Genomic DNA, 21,242 nt, shown 5'->3' on the forward strand with positions numbered 1-21,242 from the left:
TGAGTAAAAAAGCAGGGACTCTGCTCTGACTTGGTACTATCACTCAGGCTCCCAGTGTCAAATTAGGTGAAATCTGGTGCCTTTGTCTGAGTCACTGGGGATGGCATTGGGTCACCTCATCTTGCACAGCAACTCTGGTCTCTTGGCTGGAATGTGGAGACTGAAATGCTCCTGAGCATTGCACACACATTGCACCCAGGTGCAATGCCTGGAGCACATTGTTCAAGATGGACTTCTGCTCTGAACCTGTGTAGTGGTGTTCTGCAAAACAAGGAGAAGTGTACATATGGTGGGCAAAAGCTGGAAACACCAGAGGAACTTCCACTAAAGTAAGTTTGGTGCATTACTTTTCACATGCTTCTGAATGATTCAATTCCCATTCTGTGATTGCAAGGGTGCATTTCTGCACAGCTGGGGGAGTAAAGAACCTGGTGTATGAATACCAGCCTGCAGAAAATCCAGGCTGCAGGAGGTCTGTAATTCATCCTGACACTGAAGAGACTTCTCTGATGTATAAGCTGTAGTTAGCATGAGAAATATATGGATCTAAGGGACCAATCATTGAAAAATGTAAATATAGAAAAAGGGTCTGGGTTGTGTGTTAAGTAAAAAAATCGAGCTATAAAAATCATTTGTAAAATAGATCAAAGGAATGGTATGGACAAACAACAGAGAGCTGGCTGATGGAGCTCTTTAGAAAGAACATTTCCCTGTTTTGATGTACCCCTTGCTCTCATAGTGGGTGTCTGACCTGTGACTCGTTGTTTAATGTGCAGTGGTGTGTGACCAACTAGAAGCAATAAACCACAAAGGTAAATTAAAATATAAATTAACAGTCTTAACTATTGAAACATAATGGGTGAACTTATACTTCATTTCTCTTTCATACCAAATGGCTTCCTTTGCCCAATCTACTTCTCCTATAGCACCTCCAGTTTCCTTCTTGCCTCTGCAATTCCTTGGAGACACATATGTCCACAAGATGGTACTAGGCTACCAGTAGCCCCTACAATGGCTGGACAGTGAAGGCTCTTGAAATTGCTGCTGCTCAGGTGTCACCAGTGAAGCTCACTCAAAAAAATCTCATTAGTGTGGTTTCCTATGTGAGGCATTCAGGCCAAAACACCTGTTTGGCTGTTTTGTTTAATGAAACAAAATTCCAGTGGGAATCAGAGCAGATCATTGCTGTGACTGATGCTCTGCACACTCACACCTGTTTTGTACCAGATAGCTTCATTATTGCCTTTGGTTTCACTTCCAAATTTAAACTAATAAACTAACTTACAAAAGAGAAGAATGAGGCCATGAATTACAGTAGCTTTATGAATTAGTGTTTTGACACATTTTAAAAAGAGAAATTTGACCTAATGCATTATAAATACCTCATTTGCTTTAAGCAATTATTGTAATCTATCACATTGATGCAGCCAACACAAACATGCGCTACATTTCTCACGCTAAAAATTGTTCAAACAGGCTTGAATAAATTGTTAATACTCTATAAGCTGCTAGTGGAATAGCTCAATGATTAGCTCTTCTCTTCACATGATTCAAACGCATTAGTGACACTGCTGACTAATGACTTGCAAAATTTTTGTTAAAGACACAGGTGCATTTTTAAACGGCAGCTCAGTCCTTAAGTCAATGGCGTTTCAAGCTTTGGAACTAAAACGATTTGTTACATTGGTTTATGTAAAATTAGTGGTCGATTTAAATTTTTTAAAAATGACACTCCACATATAATCACGCTAATTCTGTTGTGATGTTAGATTTAAGTTACTCTTGAAAAATATCTTCTCATAATACTATTACTGGAATACTGTTAATCCTGACTGTATGAACAAGGCTGCAGTGTTAAAGACAGTGAACTGTCTTCTCATCAGCACCGTGCAAATGGGGTGATAAACAAGGCCCTTGAAAGCTTGGAAACCATTTGTCATTACTGATCAGACCGCATGTGCTTAGGCGGTAGAAAGGGTAAGCAGTCCCTACGAAGAGAGGTGCCCACCCTTAGTATACTCGGTACTTGTTTCACTAATTTTAATATAATTAAGTGGAGATGACCACATCCGTATGGTCACAATGAAATCCCTCAGTGGGAGATCTGAAGTAATGAGGAGAGCACACAATTTGTGACTCGAGGCCTTTTAAATGAGTCCGCGTGTTTAACCGGCTTAATAAAATTAAGATCATGAATGAGGCTGCCGCTGTAACAGGGCCCACCGAGGGAAGTTCAGGACCTGAGGGCCTGACCCGGTCAGGTTCAGCAGGGCCCAGGCCCGCCTATCCCAGCGACAGCTCCAGGGTGACGAGCCCAGGCCGAGCGCGGCCGTGCCATCTGCGGGGCTTCCTTTCGGTGCCCGCGGGCAGCGCGGGGCCGCTGTCCCGCAGGTGTCCCTCTGGCGCTCCCGCGGGCGGCCGGCGGTGGCCGCGCTCTCCGGGGCCGAGCCGAGCGGGGCCCGCCCAGCGGGGCGCGTCACGGCGGCGGCGCGGCGGGGCGGGGGCGGCGCCGGCCGCAGTCGGCACGGGGCGGGCAGCGAGCGGCGCGCCGGCTGCGCGCACCCCGCACACGGCGCGCTGCCACCGAGGGAGGGAGGGAGCGAGCGAGCACCATGTGCCGGCCAGCGCTCGCCCGGCTGCTGCTCCTCCAGCTGCTGCTGCTCAAGCTGCACCTCGGCAAAGGTGGGTCCGGCGCGGCACGGCCGCTCTCCATCAGCGCCGGGGTCTCCCGGCCTCAGCGCTGCCGGGGAGGGAGCGAGCATCATGCCGGCACGAGCACCCCGGGGTGTGCGGCCGCGGGTGCCCGCTCGCCCCGGTGCCCTGCGTGAGGTTTGGGACCGGCGGGGGCCGGGCACGCTCGGGGGTTGCGACCTGCGGGGGCCAGGCACGCTCTTCAGCGGGCGAATGCAGCCCGAGAGCTGGTGACAGGAGCTGCCACCTTTAATCCCTTTCAGAGGGGATTTGTGTCTCATCAGAGCAGCGCGGTACCGAGTCTGTAAAGCAGATTTGCTCCGTTCTCCCCCCACCCTCAACTTTAGTTCGGTCAGGTCTCTTTTCCCGGGACGGCGCCGGTGCGTGTTCCGCCCCGCGTCCCCAGGTGTCGGTGCGTTTTGCCCCGGTAACAGATGCGCAGGAAGTCCCAGCATCGCTGCGCTTTATAATTTTTCTTTGTCTGTTGTATTTCGGGTTTAACCATCTTCTATTCCCAGGCTCCTTTACCCTCCGCCGTTAAAACAATGCGGGGAAGCACGGGAATGGCCCCTTTTCTCCCCGCACAAAGCGGCTTCGGGATCGCCGCCGTGCTCCCGCGGAGGCGCATCTCTCCCAGCCCCGCACCGAGCCGCTGTGCCCCGGCAAGCCCAGCCCCAGCTCCGCACCGAACCGCTGTGCCCTGGCGAGCCCAGCCGCAGCCCCCACTCTGCCGGCGGCGGCTCCCGGTTGCCTTGCCCGGGTTATCCGCGCCGGGCCGGGCGGCGAGGCGGCCTCGGGATGTCCCCGCCGCCCGGCCGTGGGAGCACGCCCCGCTGACCCAGGCGCGGCCCCGTGTCTCGCAGGCGCCGTCAAGGAGTGCGAGGAGAACCAGTTCCAGTGCCGGAACGAGCGGTGCATCCCCGCCATCTGGAAATGCGACGAAGACGACGACTGCTCGGATAACAGCGACGAGGCGGATTGCCGTGAGTATCCGTGCCCCGCACGGCGGGGCGGGGGCCGGGAAGGGCGCGCTTCCCAGCTGCGCTGCGCCTCTTTTTTATGAATGAATGAATGAAGTCGCGCCGTGCCCGGCCGCAGCGCTCATTGGCTGCCGGGAGCAGCAGATCCGTGACGCGGCGCCGCGGGGCAGCGGCTCCTCGCTGCCGGTTCGCCCGGCCCGGCCCGGCCGGGACACCCGGAGCGCCGTGCGGCACCGCGAGTCCGGCTGCAGCCGTCACCTGGCAGCTCCCTGCCCTCCCTCTGCCAGTCCCTTCGCCTCCAGCAACGCCTCTGCTCAGGGCGCCTAAAAGGAACAGCGCAGTTCGTGTTCTCGGGGCACTTGGGAGAGATGTTAAACCTCGGGAGAGCCCGCGCTTAGGGCCGGTGACAGGTGCTCATGTGAAATGTTGCTTTACTCGTAGTCATCCTACGAGATACGGGGTGGGTGTGAATCTTGTGTTTAAATATGTTTGCAGTCGGCAGATGAACAAGTGGCACTGCTTGGCTTGGCAGTGTCAGCCATGTAACACTAATTCCTTCATAGTGTAAGGGAACAGAAAGCAAAATCTATACTTCCAACCCTGAGAAAATGGCACTCGTTCCTTCTCCTGTGGTGTGGCCCTGGTGTGTATCAGTGGAAACCCATAAACTCTGGGTACTTCGTAGAGTTATGCTGTTATAATTTGGCTCTTATTTGCTCACAGCTTCTGATAGCCTGGGAGAATTTGTCTCAGCCATGGAGTGTCAGAAGCATCTGTAACAGAAATTACAGAGCCTAAATCTTGAAGAAAAATATCTTTAATTTGCAGTTTAAAGTTGCAAATATTATAGCAAGTACCACATCTCTTGAATTATCTCTGTAGAATAATAGGCCCTGAACGTGCATTCAGTGTGTGACCTCTTTCAAAGCTCACAGACCCAGTGAACAAATCCTGAAAAGAAAGGTCACTGGTTATGTGATTTTCCATATGTGATTTTTCCTGTTAACATCTTCATGTGTAAGTCTGTGTCAGGTGATATTCAGAATGAAGTCTAAGTAGATTAGTTTAAGGAGAGCAGGGGTTCCCAAACTCTTAAATTATAACAAGACATTCCCTGTGAGCACCCCATAACATTTCTTTCTAGTTGCTGTTTTTATTCAGAGGACTTGATGGGCTTAATGTATGAATTTTTTTTTTTACCTGGGGAGTTAGCAGCATTAATTGAGATCTAGAAATGGCTTTTACAGGAATTATAATGGCACTATTTAGAGGCAACTTAGATGTGGAATGTTTCAAATTGCAAAAGACTCAGGGAAGCTGGGTGTGACTGAGAACTACCATGGACTCTTGTGTGGACTCTTGTGTAGCCATAACTGGGAATGTTTCTCAGAAGTGTCTGTGTTTCTCAAGAGAGCCACTAATCTGTGGAAGCACTGGGAACCTTTAAGCAGGTATATAATGAAGCCTTCTATTTAAAACCTCTGTGCACTGTGGTACAAAGGCTGGGTGAGCTGCAGGTGACCTGTGGGCAGTGCTTGTGGAACTGCTTTTCAAAGGTTGGGATCGTTGCTGGAGGAGCATCTTGAATTCTGAATTCGGATTCTGGACCCTGCATTCGACATGGAAGAGTAGATTTGTGTCCTGAGCTCTTGCCCTACATGAGTGAGTAGTTCAGTATCTGGGCTGCTTTTTTATTTTCTCCTTTTCCTTATGATCAACCCTCTGAGCATTGTGTCAGAGGAGAGAGAATGTAGAACAACATGGTGTTGAACATCAGCTCAGTGTGGATTGTGCTGTGTTAGAATGCTTATTGCATCTGATTTAGGTTTATTTCAGAGGGGGTTTATAGTTGTTGTGTTTGGGGGTGGTAAAATATGTTCTTCACTTTAATCTGAGTTTTTATTTATTTATTAATTTATTACTGATTGGGGATCATACTACAGAAATTGCCCATGGACTGTTAATTTAGTTCATATATAGAGGGACTTTGCAGTTGCCTCTTCAAGCAGGCTGAAAGACAGAAATTGCATTTTTCATGCACATTTTTCTCAATTAAATTGTTCTGAACACTGTTTTATTTCGAAAGTGCATACTGCTTTTCAACATATGTAATATGGGTGAAAAAATACATTCCATGTTTTTGCTGCTAGATACCGCCTCTGTTATCACTGCTTTAATAAAAAGGTATTTATTTAAAAACTATTTAAGGCATATATGCATTAGAAGAAACTGTTCTGGAAAACTCAGCATGCCAGAATGGTGATGGAGAGGGAAATGAATATGCAGGTAGCCTGCTGGCAGTGAGTACTGATAAGGACCCTGATAACCTCTGTAATTACTTGATGATTCTTTTTCCCAGAGCTGATAATGTATTTGTAATAGCTCATTGCTGCTTGTGTATATTCTCCCTTTTTGAAGAGACAGGATGGTCTTTATCTGTGTGAAGAATTGATTTATGAAACCAATTCCTTGTGATAGATGGTCTAATACACTGGAAAATTTTGTAACCGAGAGTATCTTAAATAGTTGGAAAGAGTTGATTTTTTTTTTTTTTTTTGGCAGGACTCTGTGTGCTTCCTACTAGAAATTGTCTTTGCGCAAGACTGAATATTTGTTTGTTTGTTTATATTTGTGTCCCCTTTGTGTTGTGTTCTGTGCAGTGTCTGTCTCCGTTTCCCTCCATCCTCCCTGCCCCCAAGATTTGCAAGCATAATGTTTTAGATTCTAAGGAGAATGTTTCAGTAGTCAAGCTGTATTGCATCCTTGGCATTTGCTTTCCACTGAGTAATCCTTTTCTGTTGTGGCTGGTAGTTCAACTTATCTACCATAGGAGTGATGTGTGAGTTAATATAGCAAACACTGGACCTGAAGTCAGTGCTAGTTTTTAAGGTGTATTAAGTTTATCCAGGATAGGATTTCTGGGCTAGCAAAAGGAAGGTATCCAAGGAGGCTGCCAGGAAGGGAGGAGATGGTGCTCCTTTGTGCGTGGGCACATGACTTGCAAAGTGTTAACAAGAGAAAAGATGTTAATTTGTGTTCATTGTAGAAATATATAGAAATAAAGCAGTAAACAGATTGCCTAAATATGAAGATGCCTTTTTGTTGTCATGTTTTCAGAAAGTTATACCATTTTGAGGAAAGGAAAATGAGAAAGGAGTAGAGATGTTCCTTAAAATGTATCTATGGAAAAGAAACGAAACTCTAGCGAGAAAAACGGGGGAAGTTAGATTGTTTCGATTGCTCGGGAAATCAAGTTGTAAAATCTGGAATTAGAAATCCTGAGTTCCTATTTAAACCTGTCCTAAAACTATTTGTTCTATTTTCTCTATGCAAAACGATTTGCTTGGGCTCAGTCCAGTCTATGTTGGCCTGGAAAGACAAAATCCCAGTCACAACCTACAGCTTGCAATGTCACGATCTGCACTAAACGTGGTCCAAATGATGAGGACAGGCTCCAGGGCAGTTCTGAATGTGATTTCTATAGATGCATTTTAGTCCTTCCCTGTGATACATTTTCCTCTTCAGAAATGCTGGAAAGACTCTTATAACATATTTCAGACAATGCTTGCAGATGCACAGTTATCGAGACATTTTTTGTAATGGTACAGCAACAACTTTATAAAACATCAAAGCTACTTTTATTGTGAGAAAATGTCCATTTTCTGAGGCACAGTGTTTTAGCTAAAGCATTCTTTGCTGAGGCACTCAAAATGTGGGATACTGACTTTTTTCCTGTCTCCCTCAGGAAAGGTGGAGGCTGCAAAGCCAGGTCAGACTAGGGATCTGTGTACTGTGTGTCCAGGGTGCAGCTGCTGTGTGACACATCATCCAGAATGGAAAATCCTAAAGCACTGTTCTGAAGGGAGGGTGGCTCTTGGAAGCCTTTTCCCCAGCTTTATAAGTATATTCTTGCTTGCCATTATAGCCAGCAGAAAACAAGGAAGACCTTGCAAAACAGCAGCCAGACACAAAGTATTTAACGAAAAATAGGAGCTCTTACTTTGATAGTTGTGTTTAATTTTGTTTTTGTGATGTAAGTATAGTTCACATTGTCTTAACCCAGACCTGAGTGTGGGTGAAAGAGACTGGAGGACCTCTGCTTAAATGTTTCACTGTTGAATAAACACTAAATGTGGCGAAGAGTATAGCTGCAAAAAGCAATCAGTAGCTTAACTAGTTTCCTAAAATTAAACACAAGCTGCAGGATCATTTCAGTTTTATAATACCTGCCTGCAGGTGGACACGGCCTGCTCCATTTTCCACCTTTGCACTGGTATCCTTTCTGTGGTGTTGCTTGCTGGTGAAGACTGCTTGTAGGGATATTTTATAAACAGGGTTGAGGCTGCTTCAGGTGTGAGATGCAGTCTGAAGGGAGTTACTGTTTCGAAAGCTGTTCCCATGTGCCCAGAATGCAGGGTAAACATGTGGCATCAGCAAACCTCCCCTTCCTCAGCCCTTGCCTGCCTTGTGGCCATAGAAGGTGGCTGTGTATCTGGGACACATTTCCTCTGCAGTTGGGAGGAAGAAGGATTCCTGTTCTTCCAGTGGCTTTGTACAGTCTGCAGACTTTGACTGCTGCTGCCTGTGTGGGAGCCCAGGGGGCAGCCCCGTGGGCTCTGTTCTTTTCGGTTTAGGTTTCTCTAGAGCTGGAATTTGGGAGTAAAAACATATCAAAAAGCTTCTTTGAAAACTGAATTCTGAATGCTGTGCAGAGTTAAGTGTGGTCTGGATGGCTTTGAAGCACAGGAGTGTAGTGGTGTGCCAGGCTCACGGGTTTTGGGGCGTGACCAAGTGGCACAGTAGGCACTCACAACGCCACGTGTATGCTGCAACTTTTTGTCCTCTGTTATGCATTGCTCCAGTTTTTCTTTCTGTTTTATATTGAGCCAGCACCCTGTATGCTGAGTGATTGCTGCTGCTCTGGAGATGCCTGTGCACAGGGAGTTCTAGGGTTCCTTGACACATGTGTGGTCAGGTGCTCTTGATTGTGGCAGGGATGTTTAACTGTGTTGTGTGGCCAGCTTGCATACTTATCTCAAAACTGGAAGCACTAGGAAGACTGGTGTTGAGAGGCAGGACTTTTTTGTTTTTCTGTGTGGCTGCTGCCTGCCTATCCTGGTCTGTACTGGGTTCATGTCCAGCTTAGGCTCAAAACCAGTTACTGATTTCTTGTGTTCCACAGTGAATGTTTTAATTCCTTTATCTTCATTTTCGTTTATATTCTTGGTCTGCTCTGAAAGAACTAGCTGACGTGTTTTTGATGTCAATTATCTTCCCTGTTAGTGCAACCTGCTGCAACATTTATGCAGAAAACCAAGCTTTAAGCACATACCCTTCTCCATTTCCCTCTTTCCTGGCACATTTTCATGAGCAGTTTTATTTATTAAGCAGTCTAGATGCAGACTGCTTTCCATAAGGTGGTGATTTTCTATCATTCCTGCTCATGATCTGGGAAAGAAAGAGAGAACTGAGGTGGGACCACTGAAAAGGCAGAGAGAACTGGGGTATGTGGGAGAGCCACTGGGGACATTATGGTTACAGAGGGAAGTGAACTTGGTTTAATGCAGTGCTGCTGTACTATAGCAAGGAGGCAAAAGAGTTGCTCTAGATACAGTTACAGGAGCAAGCTGTGAGCTGAAAAGCTTTCCTGAGGTCAAGGAGAATGGGAAGAGTGAATATAATTATTAAGTTCAAGAAAGAAATTATGGAAGTGCAGTTAAAACCCACATGACTTGGTTTGTTTATCAGAGAGCTCAGAGCTGTCATTTCAGAGGATACAAGCTTATTCTTAATTTTGAGGCAAGGTAGGTAAATTTCATCCAAAGCATTTTAATGTATAGAGATAAAGAAGCAGTGGCTGCCTGATCCTTGGCAGTGTTCAAGGGCAGGTTCGATGGGACTCAGAGAAACCTGGTCTAATGAAAGCTGCCCATGCCAGGGCGCTTGGAGTTAAGGGTCTTTAAAATCCCTCCCAACCCAAACCATTCTGTGATTCTATGAAAAGTCAATGCAGACCAGTTCTCTTGTGTCTGCAGTGTTCTAGACCCATGATTAGCACAGGTTAGAGATGTGATTTCTGACTGATTGATGTAAAGAGTGGAAGATACTTCAGATAGTTTAATATTAATCAGAAAATGTTCAGAAGTTTATTCCAATTGCAATTATGTGACCAGAAAAAACAGTTATAATGCGTTGGTGAACACATTTATCTGATACACCTACACTGAGAGATTGCCAGTGCTGGAAAGAATAAGTATTCTTGACTCCACTGTCCACCTAAAGGATCATTAAACACTCTGTTACACCTGAAAAATGTCTAACCATTATTGATTCCCTCAGCTGTTTCTAATACAGCAGACACCCAGCTTTTGTTTCTGCTGGCCTTTTCAAGGCCATCAGCTTTTTGAATTCGCTGACACATCTACCATGTCTTTGGTGTGCTTCAGAGGCTGATGTGTTTGAGATGCATTTGTGGTAGAATTGATTTGGTGTGGAGTTCTCCTGGTCCTTTTACTGGTGACCTTTTCTTCTCTACAGCTTTCCTATTTGTCCTGCAGCTTTTCCCTGGTAATTTCAAAGATGTTCCCAAAGCATGCTGCTGCTCAGTTCTGCTTTTTTGTTGCTACATTTTTCTGTGTCTGCCTTATAAAATGCTGTAAGATGTACATTGTTTTTTCTTTTTTTCCTTTGCCCAGGAAAACAAATCAGTAAGTTGAGTTTGGGTGATGGAGATGAAGATTTGGGTTGCTGCTTGTTATCTTGTGCAGTAGCATGACTCCAGAAAAGGAGTCTTCCTGCTCTGGTGTGCTCTGCTCCCAGTGCAGACAGTTCCTTCCAGCCAAAGGGAAATCCTCACTATTTTATGGTACGTGTAAGGGAAGTGGTGGAAAAGCTGAATGTAGTTTTTCTAACTGTCTATTTTCCATTAAAATTATTAATATTTAGATACCCACAAGGGAGTGGAAAAGGGTAAAAGGCCCTGTGATAAAATGAATGCAGATTTTCTGCTCTGTGAAAAATTCTGTCTGAAATGCAAGTGATAAAAACCTGATTAGACTTTAGAAGTTACAGTAATATTGTAAGCTAGTTGAAAAATAAAATTAAACCCTTCCACACTGAAATATTTTCAAAATCCAGATTTTAACCTTCAAGAAGCCAGAAGATTTTTAAAGCAGGCTTATGAGCTCTGTCACTGATGGTCTCTCAGGGTGAGATATCCTGTTTCTTGCCATAGTAATGATGCCCTGGTAGACTGTGCTTCTGTTCCTGGCAAGGCCCATGACTTTCCTTCCCAGAGCTGTGGCAAATCTGGCAGCTTGTGCCGTTCTCCTCATGAAGAGGTGAATAAATGGTGTTAGAGCTCTTCTGCTCCAGAGTGACTCAGCTGTGCAAGACTCAGCAGCCGAGCCAAGAACAGAAATGAGGCCTCCAACCTACCAGAGCAGTGCTCAACACACACAACTGCTCCTTGCAGAGGTACCTGTTGGACAAGTGGAAGGGTTTCAGTTTTTCCTCCAGCTTTCCTGGTTATTTTCAGTCTAAGCTAAGGCCTGGCAGTCCGTCTAACCTCACACTTATTGCCAAGAGCAAGTGTTAGAAACTAGGGGAGAACAGGATTTATAGCTGGCTTGGAGCAAGGCTTACGAGCCTTTGGGCTGCAGCCATGTAAAGTGAGTTTTATTGCCAATTCTTTTTCTTAGATGTTCTGTTTCTGATATTTCAATATTATTAAATGCATTATTAATATTTATTAAATGCTTGGGAGCATGTGTGGCACTGTACCAGGACGGGAGCAGTGAGGGACTCAGTTTCCATGGCAGCAGGACACAGTCCTGTACTTGCAGAACCAGAAGGGCTCTTTTTGGCAACTGCTTTCTGTGCTGTTGTGTTACTTTTTATTTTTAAAGATAGATAGATTATTTAAAATCTAATTCATTAGTGCTGCAGAGTCTTGTACATCCTGAGTGAGAGTTTTGTCTGCTGTAAGTTTTTTTTTATCTTTTTCTTGAGTTCTAGCTTTGTTTCTTTAGCTTATGTTGTTGTGATTTCTTTTACTTGCAAAATAGTGAAAGCGGTAAAAATGTCTTTAATAGGTGGGAATTTTCTCTTGATTTTGGTTAAATTTGAAATGTTACATTGTATTAGACTTCTTTTCCTTTACAGGTAGCATATAGCATAGATTTATCAATTAAAATAATTGTTGAAGAAACTGGTGTGTACAAGTGACAGTAGACTCTTAACTGTACTATGTCCCTCATTTAGATAACTGCTCCAGTTCCAGGTTTTAACTTTGTGTTTTATTTTAACTGGCCTTGTTTCATACTTTTTTTCATGCTGCCTTTCTTGACATGTAATGTGTACTGTAATGTACACTGATGTGATACTTTGCTTCATTTCAAGGGGTGAATTAAAATTTTCATTTGATCCCAAGTCTTTGTCCTGCTTTGCATTACCTAGATGAGGTTTTCTGTCTTTGCCTTCCATGTATAAAATTAATGTGATTAATTTTTAGGTGGCTTTTCAGGCTTTTTCTGTTTTTGTTGATCTAGGTGAGTAAGGTTGTAGGCATCTTTCCAAATGTGTTGCATGAGTCTCCTATGATAGATACCAGCTGCTTGGCTTGCTGTTTGAGCAGTGATTGTATATCAGTAAACCTTGCTGGATTTACTGGACGTGTTCCATCCAGATATGATATTACTCTGTGAGATCCGGGGAGTAGTCAAGAGCATAAAAATCAGCTGCAGCAGGAGTAGTGAATATACTGGCACTGAAAATAAGAATTTCTGATGTAAACGTACAACTGTTCCTGTAGACTTTTCATCCTGAATCACTGTTGCATCTATAGAGATACTCATAAGCAGAGAAATGGCCCAGTTTCTTTGATAGCAAATGTCAGTGCTGACTGATATAGGCCAAGAAATTCACCTCCTGCCTCTGTAACTCAGCGCTTCTCTTCTTGTTTGTGTGGTTGTGTTACACTCATTACACATTTGTCATCCCGTGGCTGCTTAGCAGTTCAGCTTTCTATGAATCTTCCCCATACAAGTGGGATAAATACTGTCTCAGGGATGTGAAAATCCGTGCCTGGGGAGGTTACCCTCTGCCCAAGGCTGTAGAGTGATTCAGCAGCTCACTGTGGACATTAGTGACTCATGAAGAAAGTCACCAGTTTCCTTTTTTCTGGTCCATTATCACATTATTTTACACAGATAATCTTGTTCTTTGGATTAAATGACTGCTCAAGGATTTAGCCTTTGCTTTTGTCATATCCGGTTTGTAAAATATTCAGAAAAATCCCAGTGTTGAGATAACTCACGGTTTAAAAATTTTAGTGTTGGGTCAAGCTTCAAATGTCTCACTTCTGGTATTTAGTATTGGAGGTGCAGAAAATGCAGATGTTTGAGGAGGAGCATAATATCTTTCTGTTCCAAAATGAACTTTGTTTTTGTACATTCCAAGATATCCTGAAGCATAGCCTGTGTACAGGCAGACTTCACTGCAGCCACTTCTTCAGTTGGCCAAAAGTGCCTGTTGTGAGACCACAGACCTTTTGTTTGTTTTCCATTCTCTGAGTGTCTCTCCAGGCCTCCTTCACCTCCTGTCCACACCTTGCTGTTACCTGAGCATGAACTGCTGAAGTAACTTATCACTCATGCACCCGTTCCTCCATAAATTATTAGTAACGTATCGTTTTCTGAAAGGAACCAAGATAACTGAGGGAGTTGAATTTGCTATTGTTTATTTTATTCCTGCTACTCTTTTCCTTCTTCCTTTCTCGTGTAAAGCAACAAAGATACAGTTTAGATTGCGCAACTCTAAAGTTTGCACAAGGTGGGCTTGGTCCATGATTTAGGAGGGGTAACCTACGTGGGCACTGCTCTTTGACAGGTGATAAATAAGGAATTTCAAAGGGAACCTCTGGACCAATGATTTCTGTTCCCCCTTTTCACAAGAGCTCTTTTAACACAGAAATCTGTCCTATTTTTTATAAAATAATGTGTTATGTGTATTTGCCCAAGGTGCCAGTGTGTGTTGATCCCTGAAGTTAAATTAGGATTAAGGAGCTGCATTGACAGGTGCTGAAAATAATCATATCTGTCTAGCTCTTGACTGCAGGGCCTCTGATCGTGGCATGGCACTTCAAAGAGAGTGAGTGTAGAGCAGGGGAGAAATCCTAGGGCACCCTTTTCTAGAAGGAAATGATAAAGAGTGTACTTAATTTTTCTCCATGGTTGTGGACAAGCAGATGCCTGAGCAATATGGAACCTTTCCCAGACTTGCACACAGGACCTTATTGCCTTGCTCTTCCTTTCAGTCTTTCCCTAGGAGTTTGGCCATTAATTTCATGGCTGTTTCACAGAGTGCCCATCCTCAACAACAATGCACAAAGCCTTTGTTAACACCTTCCCTCGCTCAGGCATTGCAGGGCACTCTGCAAAGCTTGGCTGAGAGCAGCAGGCATTTCTTCACATTCGATTATGCACACAATCATGTGAATATTGCAAGCCTTTACTTGTGCTAATGCTCCTAGAAAGGATTAATAATTCCTGCACAAATGCTGTACTTCAGCTGGCAAGAAGCTGCTAAGTTCACTTTGCCCAGATCTAATTACTTAATTTACAGTATTTTTATATTTTGAGACTGAAATGCAGGTTGAGACTGCCAGGGTGACAAGTGTTGGAGATTCCAGAGCTGATGTGGAGCTCCACACCTGTTGATTCCAGTTCAGGGCCATCATGCAGCAGATTGTTCTGTGAGCACACATCTCCCGGGGTTCTGCTTGCCAGGGCACTTCACAAAAACAAAACAAAAGCCATTGCTGTCACTGAACAGTTTTGATCCCCCAGCTTTCAAAGTCAGGTCTGAGATAATCAGCACCATGGGAAATGCTGCATTCCTACAGCAAGAGTCAGGGTTGTGCTGAGATTACAGAGTCCTTGGTTCACGGGGGGCCCTGGCAGCTTCATCCCTGCCTGCTCAACGCACTGGAGGAGCGTTTCAAGAAAACCTGAAACTGAACTATCCTTTTAGAAGACTGCTCTCTTTCCTTTTCCAGGCAGGCTGGATAGCTGTCAGTGAGTTGTCCATAATAATAATAAGGGTTGAACAGTGATCTTTGTTACCTACTGGTTCCTTTTCTGAGCCGTGTTGTGCAGGCTTCATCATCATATCACAGGGTTAATTTTAGAATGCAAAAAAAGATGTTTCTCTGACAGTGAAAACCACCGAGGGGGAGGAAGGCAACCAAGTACAGGACCTAATTTTCCCCCTTTCTACAAGTGTTTTTTCTTTCCTATGGGGGAGTGTGAGTTTGAATGTGGCATTAGAAACATATTCAGCAAGGGGTTTAGGGCAAAATCTTGCTGTGTTGTTTTTGAAAGGGTTCTCTCCCTGCTACTTGTTTCTACTGAAGTCATGTGGGATTCGGTTTCCTGAGAGGAAAAAACAAACCTGGTGAGATCTGGAACAACAAACTGGAATTCCCTTAATTTAATTTATGGCTGTTTTTTGTGACTGTGGTACACCTGAGAGCTGTATCACCTTTTCTGGAAATGGTTGGGGGTGAATTTCCTGTAGATGAAGCGTTTTGGTGCATCAACTTGACCTTTTACATAGAAAAAGGGCATGTGTAAATGTCACTTTCCTATAGTAATCAGTTGGGATTATCTGCCATTGTGTTGAGTTTTTTCCTCTGCTTTTATAATAGCAGAGATTTTAAAAGCAGCTTGACATGTAAGAATGATGGAGGTTTCACTCTCTTACACTGGATAAATTCTTGTCAGTAGATGGGAAGGAGATGATTCATACCTATTAGGACTCTGTGTGTGAGAGAGTTATATTTCTTATTGGATGTGAAGTGGAAGATGGAGGATCTCATTTCACTCTGAACTGTTAGAATTCAAAATGTTAGATGATGAGTGTCTCGGGATTTGGGGAAGATATTTGCTGTGTGTTCTGCTCTAATTAATTGCGATGTATGGTGGGGGTTCCTTATTACTTTAATCTGTGGACAGCACCGTTCTCTGATGTTGAAAGTTGAAGAGAGAAAGCATCTTGTCTGTGTGAGGGCTCAGCCTGATCTTGCTGCAGAAGTCTCTGAGGAAATGCTGATTGGATATTTTAGATTGCTGACTAAAACTTGGCCCTGCAGTTTCAGAGAACAGACCTGACCCTCTCCCTGCTGCCCTATTCTGTTGAGCCCTATTCTGTAGACATCTCTTAGCTGGAAAAGCTGCTGCTGTGGGCCCGGAGAGGCTGAAAGGAGATGGATTTGTGTTGTCCATGAGGTCCTGCTGACAGAGGAGCCCTCTCTGAGCACGGGGCTGTGCCCACATATCTGTGCTGGCCAGGGCTTCTCCACAGGGCCACCCTCAGCAGGCAGGCAGAGCTTCACCTCGGGTACATTTTAACTCCTCGGGTGAGCCTGTGAAATAATGGTGAGAGGAACAGTGTTGGCAGGGGAACATGCTGGATAAGACATGAGTTTTCAGTGATATTTCAAGGGATCTTTGTTCTTCCATACTTACAAACAGTCACAACTGACCATAAGAAACCTTTCCAAACTCAAAAATCAATGGCTTCAGGCCTGTGGTGTTCACAAAATGTTTTCAGCAGGGTATTACCCTGTCTTTCTTTTAGCCTCCAGAAGTGCATAGAGCATCATTGTTGAGCTGCAATACGAGTTCTGGCCTTGGACCACTGTTTTGTTCCAAGTGAGGATTAACTGCTCTCTAATTCTGTTTTAGGGGTGAAAGTACAGTTTCATTCCATTCCTGATCTCCTGCATCCCCCAGCTACAATGCTGTGTGAGGACTTGCTATTGGCAAGCCATGAAAATAGAAACCATCCATATTTTATTGACCATTCAGTCTGTCTCCAGCACTTCTTTTGCTTGTGTGTCCCAGAGTCCTGCTGAAGGAAAGATCAATTTCAGGCATATTTTAGTCTGTGATGCTCCTAGTTTGATAATGATCTTGCTTTTAATTTGGACACTGTAAAATTGTTCTCTTAGGCTGCTTAGTCTGCATTTGCAGCTCTGCTCTTTGGTGGAAGGGGCCAAGCTCAGTCCAGTGGATGGTGTGTTACTCTACAGCTAAAGCAAGTTCTTCCTATCCTGAACTTCAGGTGTCTCTTCTTTCTGGGGCAGCAGGACCCAGAGCTCTCAGTGGGGTACAGGTGCAGTGTGTAGGTCTGAATTTTGACACAGAGAGTCTAGAAGTGCAGTAGATCACAAGGTTAACATGATATTTAAATTTTATGGAGAATCTGCTCATGGCAGGAAAATCCTCACTGTGGCTTTGACTTTGCCAGTGCCTCTGATGTTCACCCTGCCCTGAACTGCACAGAAACGAAAGTTTTTCCAGGCTTGGCTCATAGTTTGCAGTGTTATCTATCACAGCAGGAATAGACCCAAGGAAGATGAACTGTGTTCCTCTGTCCCACAAAATGGAACTATTACCTGGGTTGAGTATTCTCAATTAAAGCTCCTTGCCCTGCCTGACAATATTGTATCCATGCCTGAATATGGTTTGGAAAGTCTCAATATTATTGCTTTAATCCACTTGCTTATGAAAAAATGTGAAGTTCATGTTCTGGTTTGTATACTGTACACTGGTTTGTATACTGCAATATAGTCAAAAAAAAGCAAAGCAAGAAAACTCCAACCCTGATCCATTTGGAGAGGTGGTTTTTCCTGCTAAGCTGCAGGCTATTAGATTGCACAGCAGAACTCTTGGTGAGTTCAAAGTGAGTTTATTGTTGCTGTGTGGGTATTTAGTGAGTCAGTGCAAACCTCTTTAATTCTGTTACGTCAGTAATGCAACTTTCATCCTGCTTTTTCAGTACTCTTTCTCAGGTAACATTAACAGGATTTGCCTGTAATATATAGGTACTAAAACACTTCCAGTACATTAGATTTTTTGTTTGACTGCAGAAAATGGGCGGGAAGAATTGCCAAATGTGAGTAGGCACTCTCCATCTCTATCACTGCTGTGCACTTGTGTATAAGTGTATGAACTTGATGGAGATTTGTTTTGATGAGCTTTTGCCAGGTTGGCCTTTTGCTCCAATAGCATTATGTCTGACTAAGTGAGTCAAATAAACTGCCTTGGAGATTTCCAGCATGCTGTCTCCCCTCTAGATGAAGAGCAGGTAATCGTGACTCAGTCCTGCCAAATCTATTCCATTACCAAGAATTTCTGGGTAGGTGTTTGTAGAGTGAATCTGTACTGCTCTTGCAAGGATCTTTGCTCATGAAAGCCATTCCAGGGACGGTTTTCAGGGGGTACAGGCAGGTGGGATTGCTGAACAGTTCTGTCCTCAGGTCTCCACTGGAAAAGTGCCTCCCTGTGCAGAGAGCTTGTAGTTTCACTGCTTGATTGGGCTCCACACCTTTGCATTGACTTATTGTTGCTATTTTCCCTGGAACTGGCTGTGCATTCACAAAACTCCTGCTGTCAATGCAGAGAAATTGAAGGGTTCAACTGCATGTCAGGAAGGTGCTTCTCGGCTGCAATAAGTAGAAATAGGAAAGTAAAAATGTTAGTGGATAGGCCCCAAATGTAATAATAAGGTTTTTCTGTACATGCCCTATTTTTAAAAATGAAAACAGGAAGTTTGATTATAGCCATCAAGAGCATGCATTGAGAGCAGGGTACCTTAAAACAGGTACATTAAAATGTGCCTGATCAGGCAGGGGCAGGGACTTGGTATAAAATCCCTTTCTAAGCTTTCATTGACAGCCTCCTTCAGCTCTCATTTTCCCAATTTGCCCACTTGTGAGATGGGGAAGTGGTTTGTCTTTATTTTTGTAGAATACTGCAGTCAATAAATGGTCAAAAGAGTGGAACAGGAGCTTGGTATTGCTGTTTAGTTAAATGTGTGTGCTTGCAAACAAAATCAGCAAGTTGGCATTTGGTCAAGAGAAGCAGCTTTCAAGTTTAGAGGGACGGACTTCTGAATCCAGCAAGAATATTGAATGCAACCCAGATGGCATCCTGGAGGGAAGTTCTGTGGCATCAATTAGCTTGTAGGTGACCATGCTTCTAGCCAACTGTGAGTTACTTGGCAGCTTGCCACTTGACTGCTCGTGAAAATTCAAGAGCAATGAGATGAATTAAAGTTCCTCAGAGACAAAGAGAAAGATGTCTTCACTTGAGAAAAGAGATTTGTGGATACTATTTCTTAAATGATTTAAGCTGTCTGCTTCTGTTCAGCCACATATCTCAGCCTCACTTTTATACATTTCTTTGCTGACTTTGTGTATGTAAAATATGTAAATTTCACATTTAATTTCTTCTGGAGAAGAAATCTGCAAATAAAAGGGCCACCAGTAGCTGGACCAGTGCCCAACAGTGCCCTTGTAGCTACTAGTAGGCGAGTTTAATTTAACATTTCCCTCTGGAAATTATGTTCTTATCTAAATTTTAGGACTTTTGTATTTCTGCTAAGACTAAATGAAGTTGTTGCACTCTGGACTCAAAAAGAGCTGCCAAATCCTGAAGAACTGGCTGCATTGTAATAGATTATTTTAGCACAGTTTCAGATCATCCCACTGAGGACTGAGTCTAAGGAGCAGTAAGAATAAACACTCGTATGGGACAGATGTGATTCATCTGATATTAGAATGAGCTGGGACCAGTTTTTGTTGGCTTTGAGTTTATTCATCAGTAACAGAAATGCTTCTGCATGGCTTTTCTTTTTTTAAAAAAGTTAATTTTAAAGGGACTTGAAATTATCTGTATGTCCCAAGTGACAGCATTTCAGATGTCTCTTGCATCTGTGCAGTGAGGGATAATTAGGTTTGTAGAGCAGATGTTGTGGAAGCCTGCACTGCAGCATGCCTGCCTGTTTCTGGCCACAAGATTTACTCCTGGGTGCACTTCCTTTCTTTTTATGCAGGAGAATGGCAAATTCCCAGTCTTCTGTATGCAGTAAGAACTTCAAGATCTCATCCCAGATTTAAGCAGTAATGCTTCACTAAGAGCTTTAGAAATTAGTGGTTTTACTCTCAAGAATTTATTTCAGCTGCTTAGTACTGAGTTTTTACTCTGCACTGAAATGTGTTGTGGCTTTTTCAAAAAGAGCAGAAGTGTTTGCAAGTAAGTACTGATGGTGAGATTTTTCACTCTGTTCTCCTGAGACGTAACAATTTGAAAAAAAAAGTCCCCATGGAAAACAGAACGATACCATTATCTCAGAATTGCATTTGTTGTGCACAACCTTGTGCTGTGCTGCTTGCTAAAGGGAAAAAAAGGATTTTATAAATAGACAGCTAGGAACAAGGCTATGAACTGTAAGTATGGATGTATGCTAAGAGTGACCTAGGACTGGCTTTATACAGTACAAACTGTTCTTCATGACACTTTCTGGTCTGGAAATGTGATTTTGCTCAGTTTTATCACATCCCACAAGGTTGTGTGCTTCTCCCAGAGTAGCTGTTAATGAAAGAAACAATGTTTTGATTTTGAAAGCATTGCTTGTAAAAAGCTATTAAGTGAAGGTCGCCTTTTTTGTCATAAAGTTACATCTGAGTTTTTAATGACCTGCCAGGTTTGTGTGCAGAGGTGCTTTCCCTCACTATGTCATCAGGTGTGCCTGTTTGTCACAGACAGGGCTTAGGGAGCTGATATTCTCCCTTTCAAATGCCACCCATTTGCTTTCATTCCAGGGGGGATCGAGGCTCTTTCAAAAATGACTTTGTTGGGTCACTCCTCCTGGCTTTACTCCTATACAGCACACAGGTTTGTTTATACAACTTCAAAAAGATGTGGTATGAGAAACAACAACAGCTTCAAGGAAGGACCTGGAGACACAGCACTAAAAAACAAAAGCTTTCAAAGCTTCCCAGGAGTGCATGTATGTGGAAAAATACTACATGCTCAAAGCAATACAGTGGGAGTTGTATTGGGATGTGCTTTCAACTGAGCATCAGAAATGGGCACGAGTTTCATATTTCTGTCTTATTGATGCTTGGTTGGGTCAGTTGTGTTCCAATTCGGAGCAAACTCATCTTCAGTTTGGAGTTACAGGAAGGGTCAGGGACTTCCTCGATCTGATTTTTGCTTTCTTAGTGACCACTGAAAGAAGAAGCATGGGCAAGCACACTCAGGTATTTTACAAGGAAAGCCAAAACATAGTTATTTTTAGATCTGATTTTTTAAATAATGTCTGCTGAAAAAGCTTTCTCTCTCTGCTTTGCACAAGAATGAACCGGTTCATCAGATGCTTATATAAATAAAACCTGAAGCCCACTCAATCAGTATTTTGTTCCTCTCTTGCCTCATATAGAATAAAATCACAGAAGAGCTAGTTAGTTTTCACAATTAATACTGATCTTGCAATGACAGTCATGAGTTTAAGAGTCATCTGATGTCTCTACAAAGTTCTGGTCAAAGAGATATTTTTCTTTCTCCAGAGTTTGCATTGTCATGGCACTCTTCTGCTCTGAGGATTTTTATTTTTCATATCACTTTTGGCAGAATCACGTTTGAGAGCTGCACGTTTCTGCTCTTTAAATATCACAATAATTTGGAATTTGTCCTGACAACTGAGTCATTTGAGTGACTTTCC

At 43.7% G+C, this 21,242-nt stretch overlaps 1 protein-coding gene across 2 annotated transcripts in view; it reads left to right on the plus strand.

The window, feature by feature from the left end:
• Window positions 1–2,541: 2,541 nt before the first annotated feature.
• The window catches only part of LRP8 (LDL receptor related protein 8), a 171,134-nt gene continuing 152,433 nt past the window's right edge, over window positions 2,542–21,242 (plus strand). The window contains exons 1-2 of one of the 2 annotated variants that reach the window (XM_014870608.2): window positions 2,542–2,682; window positions 3,555–3,674. In XM_014870608.2, the coding sequence (XP_014726094.2) occupies window positions 2,613–2,682; window positions 3,555–3,674 (190 nt within the window). In that variant the 5' untranslated portion in view covers window positions 2,542–2,612. The remainder of the gene's footprint in view (window positions 2,683–3,554; window positions 3,675–21,242) is intronic. The other variant, XM_014870609.2, reaches the window with a different exon arrangement.

Source organism: Sturnus vulgaris, chromosome 9 (assembly GCF_052056855.1).
Source record: "Sturnus vulgaris isolate bStuVul1 chromosome 9, bStuVul1.hap1, whole genome shotgun sequence".
Lineage (NCBI taxonomy): Eukaryota > Metazoa > Chordata > Aves > Passeriformes > Sturnidae > Sturnus > Sturnus vulgaris.